At 32.8% G+C, this 17287-nt stretch overlaps 1 protein-coding gene across 1 annotated transcript in view; it reads right to left on the bottom strand.

The window, feature by feature from the left end:
• Nucleotides 1-17287, bottom strand: part of LOC134694404 (uncharacterized) — a 39788-nt gene that overhangs the window by 17831 nt on the left and 4670 nt on the right. The window contains exons 4-15 of the mRNA XM_063555413.1: nt 16644-16949; nt 15396-15603; nt 14191-14441; nt 13208-13421; nt 12139-12390; nt 9268-9471; nt 8810-9067; nt 6930-7140; nt 4614-4783; nt 2038-2202; nt 790-912; nt 204-326 (exon numbers count right to left, since the gene is read on the bottom strand). Coding sequence (XP_063411483.1) covers nt 204-326; nt 790-912; nt 2038-2202; nt 4614-4783; nt 6930-7140; nt 8810-9067; nt 9268-9471; nt 12139-12390; nt 13208-13421; nt 14191-14441; nt 15396-15603; nt 16644-16949 — 2485 coding nt within the window. The remainder of the gene's footprint in view (nt 1-203; nt 327-789; nt 913-2037; nt 2203-4613; nt 4784-6929; nt 7141-8809; nt 9068-9267; nt 9472-12138; nt 12391-13207; nt 13422-14190; nt 14442-15395; nt 15604-16643; nt 16950-17287) is intronic.

A 17287-nucleotide genomic window follows, 5' to 3' on the forward strand; every position in this document is an offset into this window, starting at 1 on the left:
TAAATTCAATTATAAGTTTTAAAACTGATAAGATGACCCTTTATAGTTTCAATAACAAACATGTCGACTCATTATCAAACCTTGCGAATATGATGCTTTTTCTCATATTTATTACTTATCGTACTCTTTAGTGAGCACAATTTTGGCATTTTTAACTCAATATTAATGTTGACGTGGTGATAAATGTTCCAAATTAAACTTACTTTGGTTACATTTACCGTCAGCTAGTATCTCAAATCCATACACACAACTACATGTAAAGCCTCCATCGCTATTAGCACATATCTGTTCACAACCACTTGTCCTTTCAGTGCATTCGTCAATGTCTGTGAACATATTAATGAGTGATTTGAATTCATTATAGGTTAACTTGATTACATCATTGAATTTTTAAATTTTATAATTATAAGTTCTCCATTTTTCATTGGTCAACATTTACACATAAGATTATTAAGCATGTTACCTTGAAATGATCTCATTTTGTAAACTTGTAAATTTAAACAGTGAAGCTGTGTGTTACAAACAACGTGTTTTTGTAGTTTATTGGAATATAGTACTTTCTAAAAAAATATACATATTTAAATAAAATCATAATAGAAACACACTTTATTGTTTTTAAGCTAAATAAATAACAGAAAGAAAGGCTTTTGTACACATGAGCTTAACTCTCGTTTTTAAACTCTAGACGTTAACATCTGTATTAACTATTGTGGTTTATTCAACTTTCACATAAACAAAGTCATTTATATGATAGAGTCTAAATTTAACTTTTGTTATCGTAGTACTAACCTTGACATTTCGAACCCACTTTTCGGAACCCTTCTAGACAGATGCATGCAACACTTCCATCCGTGTTTGTACAATTACTGTTCGCTGGACAGTTATCCGTTCCATCTAAACATTCATTTATATCTGAAAATGAAAGAGTCGTTTTACTTGCACCAATCTTTCAAAGTTGCCATTCTATACTGACCGACTTTAAAAAACAAACACTCATTTTGTTGATATTTTTTTACAAAATCATGTTTGATCTTCATACAAGTATTATGCATGCTTCTTGTACTTCTTCCTCTTTAAAAAAAAGCCAACATTTGATTTACCTGACGTAATCATACCGGGTAATTGAGATCGCATGAGTTTCAGAAAGCGAAATTTCGAACCAATAAAAACAATTTGACTTCAGAAACTCGTATTACTGTCCTTCCGTCAATGTTACCGGAAGACGGGGTTTGTTGAAGACTATCACTGACCAGATCAATGTTTAGTGAAAATGCATCGTAATTTGTATGACAGATGTAAGGCCACAAAGTCAACTGCTTATCAAATTGCTGAATGCCATTTTGCACAGATGTATGCCATAAATGTTTCTTATTACCCGAACTGCCAAACAATTGACTGTAGAAAAACATTTAAAGCTTAATAGTTTCAACCGCATAATTGCCGAAACCAATTGTAATGGATGGAACAAGGGCAAAATCAGAAGGTCCAAAACAAAACACAAAACAATCCGAACAGAAATGGTTGACTTTTCTGACACTTATTTTTGCGTTTGTTACATGCAGTCATTGCGTTTGACGGTGACATGTTCATTGGTATGTGGAAACCAGGTATTCAGTGTATAACACAATATTTGAACATTGAAAATGACGTTATTAATTCAACTTTCTGACTTTTTTTAAAACATTGAAGTGATGAAAAAACTTTCTGTTCATAAGATTGTTTACAAAAAAATGCTTGTTTAAAAATGGGAATTTAAAAGATTAATTTACTGTTGCCTTTCTAAAGTCGTTCAGTATATTTTATTTTCTATTCATGAGAAAAGAAGTAGGAAAATACTAATATAAAGGAAGAATATAACACTGTGGATCTATGATATAATATATGAAAACAAATCACGCTAAATTGATCCAAAAAGAGTTTGCTTGTTGAAATTGAAGTGTTTATGTTATACCTTCACTGTTCAAAATTATAATTAAATGAATTCCTGATTCATACTCTCATTTAACTGATTTTTCATCAATCGATCTCCATGTTTACCTTCACATTTTTCATCATCTGTAATAGTAAAGCCTACTGGACAATTAGAACAGTTGTAACCACGACCAGCTAGTTCTTCATCAGGTGGTGATAAATCTATACAGGTACGTCCTAAAGCACATGGGTCATCAGCACAACGATCTGTATTTATATCACAGTCGTCACCTGAAAAAAAAGAGTAAATATATACAGGTATGTCCTAAAGCACATGGGTTTTCAGCACAACCATCTGTATCAAAATCACAAGCATCACCTGAAAAAGGGAAGGAATAAAGGTTTATATTGATGAGTTGTACATTTGACTGTCAATCTGACTGGTATCCCATACAAAGCACGCGGAACATGTGTTTGTTTTTTTCCCAACCTTGGATACGCACGTACACAGTAGTCAAACAATCAGTTGCTTTTATTGTCAGTTTTCTAATATACTATAATTTTTAGAGGGGAAAATGCAAGATTAGACATATACGGAAAAAGTTCTTTTCGATGAATAAAGACTGGTGTCCTCTAACTGTGATTTTAGTCTTGTTATTCCTCTTAACGTTTTTAACATTGATTTATACCAAAATTGTATACAATAGACAGTCAACTTTCGAGTTCGATGCATTTCCGTCAAATAGTACCAGGATTATAATTGTATACGCCAGACGCGCGTTTCGTCTACATAAGACTCATCAGTGACGCTCAGATCAAAACAGTTAAAAAGCCAAACAAATACAAAGTTGAAGAGCATTGAGGACCCGAAATTCCTAAATGTTGTGACAAATACGGCTAAGGTAATCTACTCCTGGGGTAAGAAAATCCTTAGTTTTTCGAAAAATTCAAAGTTTTGTAAACAGAAAATTTATAAAAATTACCATATAATTGATATTCATGTCAACACCGAAGAGCTGACTACTGAGCTGGTGATACCCTCGGGGACAAAACTTCCACCAGCAGTGGCATCGACCCAGTGGTGTAAATAGTTATCAAAAGTACCAGGATTATAATTTTATACACCAGACGCGCGTTTCGTCTACATAAGACTCATCAGTGACGCTCAGATCAAAATAGTTAAAAAGCCAAACAAATACAAAGTTGAAGAGCATTGAGGACCCAAAATTCCTAAATGTTGTGCCAAATACGGCTAAGTTAATCTACTCCTGGGGTAAGAAAATCCTTAATTTTTCGAAAAATTCAAAGTTTTGTAAACAGAAAATTTATAAAAATGACCATATAATTGATATTCATGTCAACACCGAAGTGCTGACTACTGGGCTTGTGATACCCTCGGGGACGAAACGTCCACCAGCAGTGGCATCGACCCAGTGGTGTAAATAGTTATCAAAAGTACCAGGATTATAATTTTATACGCCAGACGCGCGTTTCGTCTACATAAGACTCATCAGTGACGCTCAGATCAAAACAGTTAAAAAGCCAAACAAATACAAAGTTGAAGAGCATTGAGGACCCACAATTGCTAAATGTTGTGCCAAATACGGCTAAGGTAATCTACTCCTGGGGTAAGAAAATCCTGAGTTTTTCGAAAAATTCAAAGTTTTGTAAACAGAAAATTTATAAAAATGACCATATAATTGATATTCATGTCAACACCGAAGTGCTGACTACTGGGCTTGTGAAACCCTCGGGGACGAAACGTCCACCAGCAGTGGCATCGACCCAGTGGTGTAAATAGTTATCAAAAGTACCAGGATTATAATTTTATACGCCAGACGCGCGTTTCGTCTACATAAGACTCATCAGTGACGCTCAGATCAAAACAGTTAAAAAGCCAAACAAATACAAAGTTGAAGAGCATTGAGGACCCACAATTGCTAAATGTTGTGCCAAATACGGCTAAGGTAATCTACTCCTGGGGTAAGAAAATCCTGAGTTTTTCGAAAAATTCAAAGTTTTGTAAACAGAAAATTTAAAAAAATGACCATATAATTGATATTCATGTCAACACCGAAGTGCTGACTACTGGGCTGGTGATACCCTCGGGGACGAAACGTCCACCAGCAGTGGCATCGACCCAGTGGTGTAAATAGCTATCAAAAGTACCAGGATTATAATTTTATACGCCAGACGCGCGTTTCGTCTACATAAGACTCATCAGTGACGCTCAGATCAAAATAGTCAAACTCTTGTTTTAGAGAACGTCATTTATGCGTTTATGGACGTCGTCACTTCCTTTCCAATGTTGAGCGAATGGTTGGACAACTATAATTCTATATTGTACGAATTATTCGGCAAATTGAATTCTCAAAATTGCTAATCAACACTGCTGTCATTAGGGAATTGTCATTAAGTACCTACAGAACAACCATTATTTCTAGTTTATCCTGCCCAATGACGATCAACTGGACGCTTGATGAACGTAAGTAGTGCTGGGATACAGGCTACCCCCTCTATCTGGTAAATGAGGTCACAAAAACTCGTGTAATTGACGGGTTTTTTTTCCGGTGACTGAGGAACTCGAAAGTGGTCTATTAAATTGTGATAGCTCGTTTGACTGAATTACGTTTGACTATCTGACATGATGCAATCTGAAATCAAATATCATCTACAAATGTATATTTAAAACATGTCCTTACCAGACCAACCAGTTGTACAGTTACATGAGGCTATCAGATAGTTTGGATTGGATTCATTTCTTAGATTGTCATAGTCGCATGTTCCTTGGTCACCTGAACATCCACTACATGCTATAATCACCACTTCTATCGCATCAGCTGTTAAGCCATCACTGTCCACTGTTGTTACCCTGTGAAAATAAAAACGAAGATGTTGTATGATTGCCAATGAGAGAACTCTCGACAAGAGACCAAATGACACAGAAATGAACAACTATAGGTCATTGTACGACCTTCAACAATGCTGATACCGTGTAAGCAGTATAAAACACCCCGAAATGACATGTTTAACGAGAAGACTAAAGGCCTTATTCAGGTTATTTATGTACAAAAAATAAAGTTTTTATAAAATTATAACACATTGATATATACAATGTAATCAAAGTCTGAAAGCAAACTAATATTCAACTAAACATAATAACATTTTGAAACTGAAATACAAAGTATATAAACTCAAATTAATTAAAAAATGATATCGTTTTTTCATTTCAACTTATTAACTAAATAAAAATGGTACGCAAATACAAACGTTTCCCTTTTTGAATTGCACAGGCAACCTTCTTACAATTATGGGTCCATTTAGGATAATAACTCCTTCAGGGGTCTTATGCACAACATTATAGCTTTTTAGAGTTTACTTCTATCTTTAATAATATTCAAGATAAAAACCAAAAAACTGCAAACATCCTTAAAATTATCAATTCATGGGCAGCAACCCAACAACGAATTGTCTGATTCGTCTGAAAATTTATAGGCAAATAGATCTCTACATGATAGAGGAGAAGATTTTTGTAAAAGTTGACGATGACAAGAACGACGTCGACACATGACGGAGGACGGACAACGGATGCCAAATGATGAGACACACTACCTTGGCCTTTCGGTCCAAGTGATCTGAAAGGCGATCATGCATGAATACCATATTGCGTCACATATTAAGAAAGAAACTTTTTGTCAAATCATTAAAAGAGGAAGGATACAATCATAAAAGAAACAGATTCCTACACTGCAACAAATGTGTAACGATTTTTCTCTACTTGAGACACATAAATTTATATATTCTAATATGACGTCCTTATTACGCTTTGTAAACAAAGCCGTGTTCTAATGAGCATAAAAAATATGTTTGACACATGCGCACGAACTTACTGTGTATATATACGTTATTTCAGTCGTTATCCTTTAAAATGTATACATTTAAGCAGCTAGCATAAACTTTTATTACATATTCTAATATGACGTCCTTCTTTAGCTTTGGATACAAAGCCATGTTCTAATTCGAATAGAACATGGGCTGCACGTGATTGACGTCACAATTGAAATTGCAACGTCAGATGAATTTTGAACAACGCCAGAGATCAAAATGGACATTTTTTTATGGTGTTGCTCGCTAGGAAATTAAATAAAAACATTCTAAAAGTAAGTTTAAATGTTTTTGTTCTTTTTTTTATTGATAAACTGTTGATTTTTCTATAACGTTTTTGTTCACCAAATCAAAATGGCGACATTTCGAGCGTCTACTATAGGTCCGCTTCGAAGTACAAAAGTTCAAAATATTCCTATTAGAATCGAAATAATTCTATCATGCCATGCTCTATGCTCATTTTAACATGGGTAGGCATTATATTTGTAAACATTTAATACCTCGCTAACGCTCGGTATTAAGATATTAACAAATATAATGCCTACCCATGTTAAAATGAGCTTAGAGCATGGCATGAAAGAATTATTTCTTAATTTTTATAAAACAACATATATTTACCCTGATCGTGGTTTTTAAACTTATCAAATATGAATTGTAATGCACAGACTCCTCGGGGAGGAAACGGGAAAAAACAAACGTTTATTTGGTATTTTCTTACGCTTCAACCTATAAAAATACTTCATTTGTCCTATAAGAATCGAACTAATTCCTTCATGTCATGCTCTATGCTCATTTTAACATGGGTAGGCTATATATTTGACCACATTTTACACCTCGCTAACGCTCAGTGTAATATATCGACAAATATAATGCCTACCCATGTTAAAATGAGCATAGAGCATGACATGAAGGAATTATTTCTTAATTTTAAGCTTGCGGCTTGCCTAGCTTTAATGAATAATTCACATTCAAATGTTGAGAAAGGAAAATATCGTAATACACAAGTAAGAAAAACGTGTACACGTACACAATGAATACCAATTAATTTCATGCTGTATTAAATATAGAACGTCCACATTGTTTTCAATCCTAAACCCAATAATGTTTTTAAAACAAATTTTTACTAAATTTACCTGATTTTTTCTGTATTTAGATTTGCAGGTGTCCACGTTAATGTCAGATTTCCTGTGGAATTATCAGATGTGAAAGAGCCTCCACCTGGCTGATCTATTATACTGTATCTAAAACCTGGTTTATCATCCTGACCAGTGAAGTTTAAAACTATAGATTGATTTACTACCACTTTGATAGATTCTTGTCCACTTATTTCTGGTGCCTCATTTTCTGGAAGATAATGTAATAGTTGAATAATATTATGATAACCGATTCATCAAAAGTAGAATCGATCACTAGACAAAGGGTATATACAAAACTATACAGAAAACAGAAAATGCAGAAAGAATTGAGGAATACCAATCCAAATGACGTCAAAGGAGTTTAGGTAACTTTACTCTTATTATATCAATAATATAAAAAACTGATCATGTCGTCTTGTTTATTTTTTTCATCACATTGTATCAAGTTGTATTGAACACTATTATCATATGTGACTTTTTATACTAATGTATACAATGTATGTTTGTATTTTGTTTGTTTTTACATGATGAGGGCATCAGGGAAGATTAGTAACATGTATATATCTAACTTTGTAACCCTCTTAAAATAAAGTATTGTTGCTGTTGTTATTGTTGTTGTTGTTATTATGACAGTTCCAGGATACAGTAGATAGTTGAATCTGTCATGTAACTTTCATTAACATGTGACCAAATTGTAAGCATTGTTACTTTCACTCGTTGGACAAACGGGTGAGATATTTTGTGTATAATACTGACCCAAATACTTTGGAAACTAAATTTAAATAAATGTGTCACTCTCCATTTAGGCGAATGGGAATTCAGACTATGTTCTTACCAAACATTAATTATTTCTTGACTACCGTAGAGAATAACTATTCTAAAATTGCTTAGAAATTTATTACATTGTTTCAGTAAAAAAAGATGTTTTACCAAACGAATCCTTAGTGAAGTATTTGTGATGAAAACAGTCAAAAGAGGTCTTCCCATTTTTGTAGATAATACTTAATTTATAAATTGTATGCATAAATAGTAAAATCACAAAAAAAAGGAGGAAAATTCAAAAAGGAAAGTCCCTAGTAATCAAATTGTAAAATTAAAAGCTCAAATACATCAAACGAATGGATAGCAACAGTCACATTCCTGACTTAGTACATCATGTTCGTATGTAATGGTGCCACATTGTGTTATCATTTTAATCACTATAAAAAGAAACAAATGCATTGATGGCCCATTTGTGGCCTTTGGCCTTTGGCTGTTGTCTGTTATATGGTCGGATTGTTGTCTCTTTGACACATTCCCCATTTCCATTCTCAATTTTATGTAACAAAAAAGCACAAAACAGGAAAATATCAAATTTAACCACCTCATTTTGCCTTTTTGTAATAAGGTTTTATCTATATAAGTATAAATATAGTTATAAACACATATCTGAGGCCCTTTTCCAGATTTATCTATTATCACCAGGTACACACAAAAGTAGAATATTTGAAATTCAAGGATATTTATAAGAACCAAAACAGAAAAATACCATCAAGAAAATGTTGAATGAATTAATCGCAACTCGATCTGTTATTATCCTTCCTCTTCAGAATTCCTATTCTAATGTGAGAAGACTTTTAAAACATGTGCTTATACGATTTAATCAAAAGTATTCGAATAAAAGATTCTGTCATTGTCGATTATTGTAGAAAAGAGGGGATATGATGTTTTGGATATAACATAAATAACTACACAAAATTCCCAAGAGCTGGGCTATTATTGCTGTCCTTCAATTCAAAGATTGAGACATTCAACAATATTACATTAATTAAACGCTTGCATCTCAAAACATTTGTTATACTGTCTTTGAAGTTTAGAAATAAAAAAATAGAACTAACGTAATTGTGTAGATTCAGACTCAGCCTCCGCATTTGTTATTTGAGTATCATCAGCAAATGATTGATCACCTGTTGCCAGGTAATCAAAGATACAAGCTTTATATTGGTCACTCTTGCCACCACAGACGGAATAGGCTAACTGGAGTGTACTATTATCAAATTCATCAATAAAGATTGGAACAAAATCTTGGTGACTGTAATCAGCCCAGGATTTCCCATCAGTATAATAAAATATTGAATTATCTGCAGTTGTCCTCCCTATAATGAAAACATGTAATATCATAATTAAAACAGATACCTTACAGTAAAATTTATTGAATTGTGAAGTTTAATAGACATAAGACTCTTACAATATAAAAAGTAAAAATAAATTATTTTCAAACCAAAAACTTGTTGTTTTTTTTTGTGTCATTTTGTTTTTAAACACACATCACTGAAAATGAAATTTAATTACTTACATAGCTGACCAAAATTGTTATAAATTTTTCTTTCAGAATCAACATCACCAGATGAAAGTATATTTCTATTGGGTAACACAAATTCATTGGTTTTGTCTCCATCAAAGTTTCCCATGAGACCTGTAACTTGCCCTTTGAAATCCTCAGGAACTGATGCTGACAAAGTCAACTGCCGGGTTTTTACCTGAAAATTTAACTGAATCCCTGCAAATGTAAAGGCTTATTTTTAATAAAGAACCATAGTTCAATATCTAAATGTTTTTCATCCAATTATTGTACGGTTATAAACTTTAAAAAAAGGGTTATGAGCGTAAAAATGCTAAAATTCAAACAAGGTTAATTGATAGGATGTGTCAGACATATTTACTTCTTTATCATTAATTCAACATATTATTCTTTCCCAGAGATATGCGAAAAATTAAAGATATAAAAAATATAAATTGAGAATTGAAATGGGGAATGTGCCAAAGAGACAACAACCCGACCATAGACAAAAGAAGAGCAGGAGGTTACAAACAGATCTTCAATGTAGCGTGGAAATCCCGCACCCGGAGACGTCCTTCAGCTGGCCCCTAAACAAATGTATACTAGTACAGTGATAATGAACGCCATACTTATTTCCAAATTGTACACAAGAACCTAAAATTAAAAAAAATACAAGACTAACATAGGCCAGTGGCTCCTGACTTGGGACAGGCGCAACAATGCGGCGGGGTTAAACATGTTTATGAGATCTCAACCCTCCCCTATACATCTAGCCAATGTACAAAAGTAAATGAATAACAATACGCACATTTAAAATTCAATTCAAGAGAAGTTCAAGTCTGATGTCAGAAGATGTATCCAAAGAAAATAAACTAGCAGTGAACTGACATGCCAGCTCCAGACTTCAATTAAACTGATTGAAAGATTATGATTTCATCATATGCATATCAGACACAATCCTTCCAGTTAGGGGTTAAGTATCATACCATCATAACATATATGAGAAGAACATAACCCGTGTTATGCCAACAACTATTTTTTTGAATAAATGTGTTTAGTTCCGATGCAAAGACCCTATAATGGAATCAATATTAACGCCAACAGAAGCAATCTTTAATGGCCAGACAACAGTATCGTAACTATATCCCTTCTTAATAAGTCTTTTTAAAGGTTTTGTTAGTTTCTGAGGTAAATAAATAATCTACAATATGTCGTTACCTGGAACTTGGCATTGCACAAGGTCATTATATTTCTCTGACTATTTATTTCTACATAAGAAAATGCCTGTACCAAGTCAGGAATATGACAGTTGTTAACCATTCGTTTGATTTGTTTGAACTTTTGATTTTGCACTTTGATTGAGGACTTTCCTTTTTGAATTTTCCTTGAAAATCAGTATTTTTGTGATTTTACCTTTCATGAAGTCTTTACACTAAATCCATCGGATGTTGGATATATACGGATTGATTGTTTAGTTTTAGATGCATGATTTTTTTTTATTATTCTTTAATGGCTTTGAACTTTTGTCAGTTAACTGCGAGTACTCTCAGATCTGTTCCTAGTGTCTTTTTGTTGTCGGGATGTACAAGTACCCGGCCACGTCCACTTGTATTTGTTTGTCCATCTGATGAGTTAAGCCTTTTTCAAACGATTTGTATAGTTCGTTTTTATGTTGTACTGTTATACCACTGTCCCTGCAGGTAAGGGGGTGGTTGAGAGCCCGCTAACATGTTTAACCCCGCCACTTTATTTATGTATGTGCCTATCCCAAGTCAGGAGCCTGTAATTCAGTGGTTGGTGTTTGTTTATCTGTTATATATTTCTTTTTAGTTCAGTTTTCTATATACATTAGGGCGTTAGTTTTGTCGTTTTAATTGTTGTACAATGTCAAATCAGGGCCTGTTATAGCTGACTATGTGATATGGAGCTTTGCTTATTGTTGAAGGCCGTACAGTTACCTATAGCTGTTTATGTCTGTGTCATTTTGGTTTCTTGTGTACAGTTTCTCATTGTCAATCATACCACATCTTCTTTTTATATTCACAGTGTCATACATGGTACAAGTAGTGTTCCTTAACATAATTATTATTATCAAACTATTAGCTGTCAAAACCAAATATCTAGGGTGAACCAAAATGGTAAATGCGACAAAATCTTCTTTTTCCCAATGCAATATTGTTATAATGTACCTGAAAAAAAATGTATTGCTATGAAATTTAAATGAACACAATAAATATAAATTCCTGCGATAAAAAATATTAGAAAAATCACCAGACTCGGAGAAAGCAACAGAAAGTGTTTGATTTTGACGTCTCAAAACGATGCCAGTTAGAAAAACAGCAAAGTTTTCTTCAGTATTAAACTGTGTTGTGTAGTCGTTTCCATGGCCATAAACTACCATTGCTGTAATTAAAAAAGTTTTATACATAAAAAAAGAAAGGCCATTAAAACATAAAATTGAATAAATGAATGTATTATATTTCATTGGGTAATAAGATTGCACACACATTTTATGTTATTCCTTTATTTTGATTAGCTAAGGAATTTCGGAATCGTTTTTCATTTCATATAGGATACAACATCAACTCACTGTAGACACTGTAGATGGAATTGCAGGAAGAACACAGTTGAAATTTGAAAGTTGAACTATTTTAATTTGATAAATACTATGGTAGAATCTACATTTTCATTATCACTTCAAAAAGATAAAAACATAATTTACTTTGGACTAAAACGGAAATAATACTGCTAAGACGCGTCTGGCGTATAAAATTATAATCCTGGTACTTTTGATAACTATTGATAATTTTTGAATAATTAAGGTTACCAAAAACAAAAACAAAATAGTAATTTCCTTTTTGAACAGAAATAGGGTTTATAACTTACTCTCCAAATCACTGGCTAGTTCTACTTGCATCGTGACATTTCCGTCTTCCTTTGCAGCAAAACCACTGAATATAGTCGCATTTATTTTCTTCAGTTCAGTTCCATTTTTTGATGTTGCTAAATCTGTTCTAGCTTGAATTTCGAAGGTTACATTTTCATTTTTAATTTTCATCATTGTGTATTCACCCCAGCCGTTAAATGTGTATTGAAATCCATCCAATGTGTCAACATGTGGATCTCCAAAGGTAAAGACTAAAAAATAAATATATAATTTACCAATTGAAGTCATATGCAACGAGTTACTTTATTTATAACGAGACTGAAGACAGTGACAATCAAAACCAAGGAGTAAACCAAAGCTCACAAAACCAAGGAGTAAAACAAGACAACAGTTATAAATGAAATATAAGAAAATACACGAACACCACTAAAAACCAGGAGTGAAATCAGGTGCTCTGGAAGGGTAAGAGAAGGAAATTATGGTACCAATACATGCATTCAAATATACAAAACCAAGCCATCTTTGCATAATATTTTACATTTTCTAAGAATCCATAATGTATAATAGGCACAAAATGTTGAACCTTTAACCTTCATAAATAATTGCTTTTCTGTTTCTAATGCTTTAAATAGTGGTACTACCTGTACATGTACACGAGTAATCATTATTTATATATCATCTTTACAGCAAACCAAAAGGTACAATTCAAACTGTAAACGGACATCTTTTCGCCTTTTGGACTCCATCCTTGACTGAAAATACAGTACATTTACAGCAATACATCCAAACAAGGCAACAGTAACGGTCCTTCAAGGAGGCCTTGAATACAGCGCAAAAGAAATATCACCTTGCTGCAAGTCCACTGTGTGGCAATTAAAGTTTATGATTTGATATTTTCTTTATGTTGTTGAATTAATAAGAGCTAACCTAACCTATTCGTGATTATTTATATTTGCATAGTTTTTGTATTAGCATATTTTATATACTATCAAATGTCACAGAAATAAGTTATGTTATGGTATGGTACAATAAATTAGACCTTTACATCTGCATAATACATGTACTTACATATACCAAATGGTGACTGCCTGTAACAAAATCCCACTGGTCTTACGCTGTAGTACAGATGACAATTACTCGATTTTTCACAGCAATTTTCTTTAGGAATAGCATTATCACTTTGGTATGTAACAATATCAGTAAATGGATTCCCTGTAACTATTGTACCAGCATCTGGACTATTCCTTAAAAGGAACCCCCATCGCTGGTGATAGCAGCAAATCTGTTATATAAAGTTTATTTATTTATTTAAAGAATGACTTATATTTTATGAAGAAGTAACATTATAAATGTGGTGCACCACATGTTTTTTTGTTTTTTTTTAAAAGACAGAAAACATATTACAGTTATTTCTTATGTCTAAATCTAAATTCAATTCTCAAATGGCGTAAATCATGAAAAACCGTTGATGACGTTCTGGTCCCATGATATAATTATGTCTATGAGATAATAAACAAAACAATGTCAGCCAATCAGAAGACACGTTACATCCAACATTTAATTATAAACATTTATATTTGAAATCCACTTTTGTTCATTAAGGTTGTGTGTGCTTCATATCTTTTAAATGTTAAATAAACTGTTTTTTCATACGAAATACAAACAAGGCCTCTCATGAAGATGTATGGTTGTTTTTTATGTGTATTCCAGGTCGATTCAACATATGGCAGGGTATTCTTTGAACAGGCAATTGCATTTTTTGTAATCTACATCTTCACTAAAGCATAAATTAGTAAAATCACTTCCAATGTCCCTTTTAAGTCAAAGACATGTAGTGATGGTCTATAAAGGCTATTACCTGTTGATGTTTGTTTATCATAGATAAAAGATGACAGAGAATGTAAATATACTGCATTTAAACATCAATTTATAACCTGATATCAATCAACAGGTGTATATGAGATTTTATTTTAAACATCATAGGCTAACACTTGTCTTCATCTACATAGCTGCAGTAAGGCACATTACAGCAGGTATAAATGTGTACTTACACGACTGGTACCAAATCTGTAGTTGGCATAGCACACAGCATTATTGTGATACGAAAAGACAAAAAATCTTCCATCAAAAACAAGCATTCCCTGATTACACGGACAAATATTCGATAACTGCCATCTTGAATTTCTCAAGCTCCATCTGACTGAATTAACATTTCTTCGATACCACCTCACACACTGAGAGGCTGGATTATGTTGTATCGGACCCTTTGCATGAAGTGACATAAAATATACACCATTAACACCTGCAATAGAATTTGAAATATATGTTTCCAGCAAATAATTATCTTACAGTTGAAAATATATTTTGCCTACAGATTGCTTATTAAAATTAAAATTGTTTCATCAATTTTAAATATAAAAAAAGAAGACGTGGTATGATTTCCAATGAGACAACTGTCAACAAGAGACCAAAATTACATAGACATTAACAACAAAAGGCATTCATGTATCTGAGCTGACATAACAGACATTTATATGCATGGTCATTATCATACTTTAGTGACCTTTTTGTAAAACTTTGAATTGTTTCTACTCGAAGAATAGTTTACCTTTGCTGTTTTGGTAAAACCTTTTGTAACTTTGGGTTCTTAGTGCTCTTCACCTAAGTTCATTTTATTTTTATTTTTACATTATTATTTGCGGTTTTTTTATGAATAATGCAAAGACATAAAGTTTGTCTAGCATACAAAATTTCATTTCTGGTATCAACAAGTGTGTTTATTTATTTGAAAAAAGGGAGTTTGTGGTATTACGCACACCATCGGAAGATTTTTCAGTTCAATTGATGTCTCGATTTGTCATCTTCAGACATACAGAGTATGTCATATATGCCAGCTTAACAAATAGTTTGGCTTTTCAACTGTCATGATTTTAAAGTTACAGATCGGTCTTATTGAATAAAAATATAACTCCGGTGTAGAGCATTCGATGATTATTATCTTTCTTTGAGTTTAATATATTAAAAACTTCAAGAAACTGAGGTTTCAAACCACTGAGGCTAACATATTTATATGCATAGATACATTTTATCAAACTTTTTCGAACAGATGAATATGTTCAGAATCATCATAGAATTATCATTGATAAGGGTATGATTATTCATCATAAATTTTTTGTGCGTTTAAATACAAATGTCAAATGCGACAGTTTTTCTATTTTCGATGCATTAATCGTTAAGATTGTAACTATATACCCACCATCAAATGTGTTTCCTTTTAATCCACTAACGTTAAAGGCACTTTCTGTGAAGGAGTATATACTTGATGAAGATTCATCTAATCCAGAATATCCTATTGCGCATTGTCTGCCACCAGGTGGAGACAGGATAGTGACATCCTTAAACAAGGAGTAAGCATAGGTCTTTGCACCATTTGTTGCCAAAATAAATTGAAATGATACAGTTCTCTAAAAAGAAATAAAAGAACTTAATTGAATGTATATGAAACTTCATTTAAACACCATATTTCCCCTGACTGACAATATTTATATACAGATACTATAAAGATTATGGGTATAAAGTTATCATTTATGGTTTTGACTTGGTATAACACAATTTCCATCGTAGATCTTAAGACCTTATACTAAAAGTCTAAAAGAAGAGCGAAAGATAACAGAGGTACATTCAAACTCATAGATCGCACATAAACGGACACCGTCATAGCGAAAAAGGAAAATGCCAAACACACAGTCGCATAACAGTAAACAAGACACACCATATAAAACTGTTGAATAAGCAATACGCAAATTCTCTGAAAGATACTGTTCCACGTGTGACAACCGTCCGGTTGCTATTTATATACAAAAACGTCTAATTGAACATAGGGAAAATATGTTCTAACTTTCAAGTTGATTGGACTTCATTTTATTTAAACTACCTTGACCAAAAACTTCAACCTGAAGATGGAAAGACAGACTGACGAACGAATGACGAAGGAACGCATAAAAATGTATTTTCTCCTAATAGCTAAAGACATAGGGTATATTGCTTCATAAAACATTATATTCATCATAAGAAAAGTCATAAGAGGGTATATGATATAAACAACGTATAGCATGAACCTAAATAGTTGTTTCAGGCAAAGTCGATAGTGTAGGTTTATAGATCTTGTAAACATATCTTTTTCTTTTGTTTTTCTCCTTTTCAGTGTTTATTTTAAGTGAATTTGAATAAACATTTTAAACTCATGGTATCAAAATCAGCAAGTGCTTAAGCAGATAAAACATTTAATATAAAAAACAAGAAGATATTAAACATCTTGAACAGATACATTTACTAGAAATAGGAGATAGGTATAAAAGTAATTACAATGATACATCAATCACATAGATGCATGCGTATGATATCCCTCTCAAGTATTGGCCTCAGTGAATTTCATGTATCTGCTATGTGGTTCATAAACCATTGTATCAATCAAAATCTATAAAATCTTACTGCGTGTACTTACTACATCACCATATAGCCTTGCATTTTCCCATGTCGCAATATACACACAAGACGCCGAGAAGTCACTTTTTTTCGAGTAATAATTGATATTAGAAGAGACTTTATTCAACACTGTATCAATCAGGGTTCTATTTCCAAAATCATCATCGTCACTATAGAGATGATAATACATCTTCTCAGTTGATCTCGATACAACTAAATCTGTCCATAATGCAGCTATTATATCTCGACCTGAATACACATTCAATTCTCTTGGAACATAGGAAGTGTATCTGCATCCCATGCATGCTAGACCATTTGATGAAAACTGTAAATAAAATATAAAAAGTAATAATTAATGTACAGAGTGTAACGATTTGATAACAATAGGCATAATTAGTGATAATCACAGGTACCAGGCTTATAATTTGAAAGGTCAGACGCGCGCTTCGACTACATACGACTCATCATCTAGGATAAACAAATCCTCACAATTTCAAATACTTCATAATTTTGCAAACATTAATTGATTAAATTACCATAAAATTCATAAAACAGATGTGTTGACCACTAGGCTGGTAATATCCTCGAGGACGAAACGTCCACCAGCAGTTGCATCAACCCATTAAAGACGCGCGTTTCGTCAACTTACGAATTGTAAAATAG

The sequence above is a fragment of the Mytilus trossulus genome, chromosome 13 (assembly GCF_036588685.1).
Source record: "Mytilus trossulus isolate FHL-02 chromosome 13, PNRI_Mtr1.1.1.hap1, whole genome shotgun sequence".
NCBI lineage: Eukaryota > Metazoa > Mollusca > Bivalvia > Mytilida > Mytilidae > Mytilus > Mytilus trossulus.